Source organism: Etheostoma cragini, chromosome 1 (assembly GCF_013103735.1).
Source record: "Etheostoma cragini isolate CJK2018 chromosome 1, CSU_Ecrag_1.0, whole genome shotgun sequence".
NCBI classification, from domain to species: Eukaryota; Metazoa; Chordata; class Actinopteri; order Perciformes; family Percidae; genus Etheostoma; species Etheostoma cragini.
The window spans coordinates 13,246,863-13,253,393 of NC_048407.1; the positions used below are offsets into that span (position 1 = coordinate 13,246,863).

At 40.3% G+C, this 6,531-nt stretch overlaps 2 protein-coding genes across 4 annotated transcripts in view; both read left to right on the forward strand.

Annotated features, from left to right (window-relative positions):
• The window catches only part of mnx2b (motor neuron and pancreas homeobox 2b), a 15,224-nt gene extending 10,305 nt beyond the window's left edge, over positions 1–4,919 (forward strand). The window contains exon 4 of the transcript XR_004657759.1: positions 4,909–4,919. The gene's annotated coding sequence lies outside the window, so the exon portion shown is untranslated. The remainder of the gene's footprint in view (positions 1–4,908) is intronic.
• atic (5-aminoimidazole-4-carboxamide ribonucleotide formyltransferase/IMP cyclohydrolase) overlaps positions 1–6,033 on the forward strand; it is a 6,980-nt gene extending 947 nt beyond the window's left edge. Inside the window, exons 4-15 of one of the 3 annotated variants that reach the window (XM_034880404.1) lie at positions 1,937–2,025; positions 2,133–2,284; positions 3,317–3,473; positions 3,824–3,949; positions 4,044–4,237; positions 4,336–4,425; positions 4,525–4,650; positions 4,764–4,856; positions 4,944–5,126; positions 5,297–5,452; positions 5,653–5,794; positions 5,827–6,033. In XM_034880404.1, coding sequence (XP_034736295.1) covers positions 1,937–2,025; positions 2,133–2,284; positions 3,317–3,473; positions 3,824–3,949; positions 4,044–4,237; positions 4,336–4,425; positions 4,525–4,650; positions 4,764–4,856; positions 4,944–5,126; positions 5,297–5,452; positions 5,653–5,772 — 1,486 coding nt within the window. In that variant the 3' untranslated portion in view covers positions 5,773–5,794; positions 5,827–6,033. Of the gene's footprint in view, positions 1–1,936; positions 2,026–2,132; positions 2,285–3,316; positions 3,474–3,823; positions 3,950–4,043; positions 4,238–4,335; positions 4,426–4,524; positions 4,651–4,763; positions 4,857–4,943; positions 5,127–5,296; positions 5,584–5,637 lie in introns of all 3 variants that reach the window. The other 2 variants (XM_034880413.1, XM_034880393.1) reach the window with 2 other exon arrangements.
• The last annotated feature ends 498 nt before the right edge of the window (positions 6,034–6,531 follow it).

Sequence of the window (6,531 nt, forward strand, 5' to 3'; positions counted from 1 at the left end):
GGGGATGTGGAATAAGACATAATTCCTTTGAATCAAAGCCAGTGCTTGACCTGTGGCAGATCCCTGACATGTGGTCAGAGTATAGACTTGCGTTGTCCCATTAGGAAGCACGTGTAGTTGATTTAGCAGCTGGTTAATTGGAAAAGGGCTGCTCCTGCTATGAGCTGGTCCTGTGACCCTCATTTGTTTAGGACACGTGAAAGAACGTGACTAGAGCAGAGATTTTCCACTTTTACCATCAGAGGCTTGTACTACACACTTGATTTAAAATCTGATAGACAGATAGATTTTTTTTTCAAGATAATGGCGATGATTTTGTGTACAAGTGATAAGAGGTTGAGTGGATCATCTCATCAGGATGGAAGATAAGCACACACATTTTAACAACACTGAGGGTTTTTAGTCCAGGAGATCCTTGATCACAGTGTTATTTAAACAGCAGTGATACAATAATATTTGACAGATACGTACTATCAACAATGTTGAGAGCAAGCACAAAGAATGTTGTAATGCTGCAGATTGTGGCTGTGGTGGTAGTTGTAGGCTACAGAATTGATTCCTCTGTCAACAATTAGCTAATCAACAGAAAGTGAATCCCAAACAGTGTTTAATAGTGGGTTGCTTAAGTCATTTATGAAAGAAAGAAATGACAGACATCCACCTTCAGTAAGTGCCACAACGTCTCGATTTTGAAGATTTGCAGCTTTTCTCTGTTTTATGAAACTTAATTTAAAAAAAAAAAATAGACAGATGGAGGAATTTAGTTTTGTACGAAACAAGCGTTAGAAAACATCACCTTGAGCATTTTCCACAAATTCTTTTTCCCAAAGTTGACAACTTTGCAAATGCAATTACTGTATGATGGAATATACATATTTTCCCTTTTTTTTTTTTTTTTTTTTCAGAACATACCCCATCCATATCCCACCCAACTACAGACCTACGTTAACAAATACCTACAAGAGAGGATTTAATTCCGTCTAAATTATAATATATAAAAGTTGATAAGGATGCTAGAAAAGAAATACTCACCAATTTAAAAAATAGACAAATGTTTAATTTAAAAAAAAATCTATAAGATAAAAAAATGTATTGATAAAATACTCAACAGACAGATAAATGGAAGTAGTTGTTGTCCTAGCAGCTTGATTGTGGGACAGAGAAGGGCTCAACGTGGATGAAAGCAAACTGATTGCAAATTTGAGACAGTGTAGCAGAAAGTCCTGACTTTAGTATGGGAGAGTGGTTTCTACTTCTGTTTTTCAAACGACCTAAATTTGAGCTAGGGCTGGGCAATACATCAATATTAAATCAATATATGAGGCTAGATATTGTCTTAAACTTGGGATATTGTAATATCCTGATGACACAAGTGTTTCCTTGTTCTAAAGGTTGCATTACAGTAGAGTGTAATTTTCTAAACACATCAGACTGTTTTAGCTGTTCCATTATTTGCTTTTACCCTCATCGTTATTACGGTATATCAACATAATTGAGGATTATTTATGTAAAATCTCATTGTGTGAAAGAACCAATTGTCAAGCCTATAATATCGCCACATAACTTATGTCCGCGTAATTGGTCCAAAATATCGGGATATTTGACTTTGTCCTTATCGCCCATTTCTAATTTGAGTACATGAGGATCCTTGCCTCGCATGTTCTTTCTCATCTTTTGTGATTGCCACAATTTTACCTATTTTTTTTAAGGTGAAACAACTCTTAATTGGTTAATTCTGAGGAGCCATGGTCATTAACACAATCAAAGCCAGAATTACAGAAGTGCAAGTCTTACCTTTTCACTGTCTAAGAATTAGGTCCCTCTTAATGGTAATCTTGTTGTTCATGGTCTGTATGTGTGGTTATGTATGTATTTTTGTTTTTATTCGAACCGTTGGTCTTTATGAAGACGGTGATATTCACTCTGTGTTTTTTAGAGTGGTGGTATGCAACCTTTACCCATTTGTAAAGACTGTCTCTAACCCGAGTGTTACGGTGGAAAATGCCGTGGAGCAGATAGATATCGGTGAGTTTTGCAGATGAGATTGTGTGCATGTAGTAAATTATCCATTGCAAAGAAAAATGCCCTGATTATTAGCATGTGCTTTAAAAAAAGTTTGTCTTTCTTTCCAGGTGGTGTTACTCTGTTAAGAGCAGCGGGCAAAAATCATGCTCGAGTCACTGTAGTGTGCGATCCTGCTGACTATTCGCTGGTTGCCAAGGAGATGGAGAGTTCAGAAGACAAAGATACAACTGTAGAAACACGCAGGACTCTGGCCCTCAAAGTAACATGACTTTCTATCTTATCCCACTATTTTAACTTGTATAAGTTAGCAAGTATATGATTTGAATTTGTAAAAGACTAGGATGCTTAAGGTGACTTCTCTGGCTAAAACAACTGCAAAAAGTACTGCACACTTTTCTGGAGCACATTCATGCAAAAGATTGACACGTTTTCCTCTTCCCCCGTTGCAATTTAACTTTGGATATGTGTAACTTCAAGAGCTCAAAGTATGTTGATGTTCTAAAATCCCCCTTTTTTAAACTTAAGTAATTTGTGTTGTTTTTCATTGCTTGTGTATAGTTTTAGGCATTCTATTCCTGTTTAATCCCCAGTCGTTGGCCTTTTGGCCAAATTTCTTTCTTTTTTTTATCAGATATTCTGATATATCGGCGTATATATTTAAAAAAACAATATCCAGAAACGCTTGACAAATTATCCTGAGCTGAACATTTTCAAAGTTGCAAGGACTTGCATTGTCTGTTGTCAGCCTTCCTCACTTTTCTAATCACATGTACCTCAAACATCCCTTAATCCCAGATCAGACTGGTTCCAGTAAGAGTTGGCTTTATAGTGATGGTTGCTTCATAGTGGATTCCTACAAAACTGAGGCAAAAGTCTGTTCATGTAATTCATGAGTTGATTATATCACTGTTGAGTTAATTGTCCTTTTCTAGTCACCAAATTGTGTCTTTCTCAGTACTATAGTTGATGGTGTTTGCTTAGAGATGAGGGTCAGTGTGGGACAAAGTCCAGTGTGACATTCCATCACAAATGTTCAACATGATGACCTTTAGTAGTCCAACTGAAGTCATGAGTTAAATAGATCGGTTTAAGCTCAGAATATGTGTTGTGCTTTGGGATACTGCTAAACATAAATAATGCAGATCTAGTCTCCATGAAACAGCCATGCCCTTGAATTTAATATTTGTGGTAAATTTGTAAATGTTTTGAGGTTTAGAACTCTGGCTTTGGTACACAGTAGAAGATGCTGTATTGTGTGTCATCAGTGTATTTGATGTCCTTTGCTCTTCAGGCCTTCACACACACAGCACAGTATGACGAGGCCATATCGGACTACTTTCGTGGACAGTACAGCCGAGGTGTTTCCCAGCTGCCTCTGCGCTACGGCATGAACCCTCACCAAGCACCCGCCCAACTCTACACTCTGCGCCCAGCCCTCCCCCTCAAAGGTAGACCTCACAACTGTCTCAACTCCTCTGTATGAGGGTAAACTGCTAGCCTGGCCGTTGGTAACAAATCAGTCTTCCAGGACTGAAGTGTTAAAATGTCAATTTGCCATTTTAAAGTGGGTTATACCAGGCCAAGAAAGAGTCCAACAGATTACTGAATAGCCATTCTACACTTTTTTTAGGAATTAAACAAAACAATATAAAATATGAGAATTAGTCAGCGTTAGAGGGGCTGGTAGCTAGGTTTTTTTACGTTTTCCCATTTCCAGTCTTTAACAAACATACTAATGGACAAATATAAGAGTGGGATTGATCTATTCATCCCCCCCCCCCCCCCCCCCCCCCCCCAGTTGTCAACGGTTCCCCCGGCTTCATCAACCTGTGTGATGCTCTGAATGCCTGGCAGCTGGTCAGAGAGTTAAAGAGCGCCCTCGGCATGGCTGCTGCCACCTCCTTCAAACACGTCAGCCCTGCTGGTAAGACACAAAGTGACCTGCTGATGGTACAAATATGGACTTGGATTTTAGGACCTACAATGGGAAAATGACTGTCTAAACGCTTCTTCTGAAGGAGCTGCAGTAGGAGTTCCTCTGACTGAGGAGGAAGCCAGAGTGTGCATGGTGCATGACATGCTGAAGGATCTCACCCCGCTGGCCACGGCCTACGCCAGGGCAAGGGGTTCGGACAGGATGTCTTCTTTTGGAGACTTCATTGCTGTGTCAGATTTTTGTGACGTTCCCACCGCCAGGATTATATCAAGAGAGGTAAGCTTGTGCTGCAAAAAACAAATACAGATGAAAATGTTTTGTTTGTTTTTTTGCTGCAACATTGCTTTGCTTAACCAGGCTTCGTTTGCTCTTAGGTGTCTGATGGGATCATTGCGCCTGGTTATGACGAGGAGGCACTCAAGATCCTTTCTAAGAAGAAGAATGGCAACTACTGTGTGCTTCAGGTGAGGGATTATTATTCATAGCTTTTATATTTTAAATAAGTATCAACAGTATCAGAGTTTAGTTCAATTTCCTTTTGTAAAATGTTGTCTTTGTCCCAGATTGATCCTGACTACGAGCCTGATGAAGCTGAGGTGAGAGTGCTGTTTGGTCTCTATCTCAAACAAAAGAGGAACGGAGCACTCATCGATAAGGAGTTCTTCAACAACGTTGTTTCCAAGGGATCGGTGGGTCACTTCCTCATCCTGCTTTGTCATTTTAAATCATTCTTTTGTAATTTAAACAATCCGATCTAGGTGACAAGTGTTTAGCCTTTTTTAATTGTTTCTGTGTCCACAAGCTCTCAGAGGACGCTGTGCGTGACCTCGCTGTGGCTACCATCGCCGTGAAGTACACTCAGTCCAACTCTGTCTGCTACGCTAAAAATGGACAGGTGAGATCCGGCTGATAAAGGAAAAGAGCAAATTATGTATGAACCCAAAAAGTTTTGTTCTCATGTTTTGTTGTCTGTGTTCTACAGGTTGTTGGTATAGGAGCGGGTCAGCAGTCTCGTATCCACTGCACACGCCTGGCAGGAGACAAAGCTGATAACTGGTGGCTGAGACACCACCCTCGTGTCCTGAACATGAAGTTTCGCAGTGGTGTGAAACGAGCGGAGATGGCCAACGCAATCGACCAGTATGTCAGTGACACCATTGGAGAGGTAAAGTAGTAGGATTAGCACTAGCATGGCTAGCAGCAGATCATCTTGTTCATCACATAAACCCGTTCCCACGGTGGTCGTCAAGGATACACCGGCAACCTTACTACCATGTGATGTCATGTCAAGTTTGAGACATGGAAAATAAATGAAGTCTTGTTTTGTGTTGGCAGGGCCCTGACCTTGCAGTTTGGAAGTCAATGTATGAAGAGGTGCCCGAGCCTCTGTCAAAGACTGAAAAGACCAACTGGATCAGCTCCTTGAAGGCCGTGGCCGTCAGCTCAGACGCCTTCTTCCCCTTCAGAGATAACATAGATCGTGCCAAACGGGTAAATATAAAACCTTTCATAAGGTGTTTATACTGTCTGCGTTTTATTCATACATTGCATGAGAATGGCCTGCCGACACCTGCTGAAACACTAGTTTACTGACGAGCTTTACTAACGTTTTCTTCCCTCCGTGTGTGTGTGTGTGTGTGTGTGTGTGTGTGTGTGTGTGTGTGTCTGTGTGTGTCTGTGTGTGTCTGTAGAGTGGTGTTGAGTACATTGCAGCTCCAGCTGGCTCTGCTGCTGACAAGGTTGTGATTGATGCCTGTAATGAGCAGGGCATCACTCTGGTGCACACCAACCTGCGGCTCTTCCACCACTGAAGAACCACCTTCTGAACACTTCTGCAGGTGTTCTTTCAACTCAACTCGCAGTTTTGCATTATTAGAGTCAAATATGTTTTCTAACAATGCTACTCAAAACATTCCTTTAACATGCTCAAGTGTAGTGGTAACAAATGCACAGTTTGTAATACATTTTCTGCATTCCTTACTTGTGATCCTAACATTAGAGAGAGATACAGTACTGTTTACGTTCATTCCAGGTCAATTGTTTGTGTGAAATAAATATTGTTAATGACAGTTCGAGTATCTTGTCTTTTTTTAGCCATGATGGCGAGAACACTTTGGTCCACAATTTGTACTGACATTCATGTTCCCCAGAGGCTGAAGCCCACTGACTTTCTCCCGTACATTTCTGGAATTAAGTGAAATAGCTCAATTTTTAGATTGACTGCTGTGCAATTTTGGTCATTCATGGTGCCCCTCGGGATGAATTTAAATTACTTTGGTCACCCACTGACTTTTCAACTAGCTTTACCTTTAAGATGAAGTTTTTTAAGCTGTATTTTTTCTTTTTTGTTTAATGCTATTTAGAAGATGGTGAATATGTTAAATTTCATATCTGCTAAATGTCATTGTATGTTTGCATGCAGAGATTAGCATTTAGTTCAAAACAGGCTCAGTCTTGTTAAAGACAGTTTGAAGATACAGTTTAAACTCTGTTCATGATATACACTCACCGGCCACTTTATTAGGTACACCTGTCCAACTGCTCGTTAACACTTAATTTCTAAGCAGCCA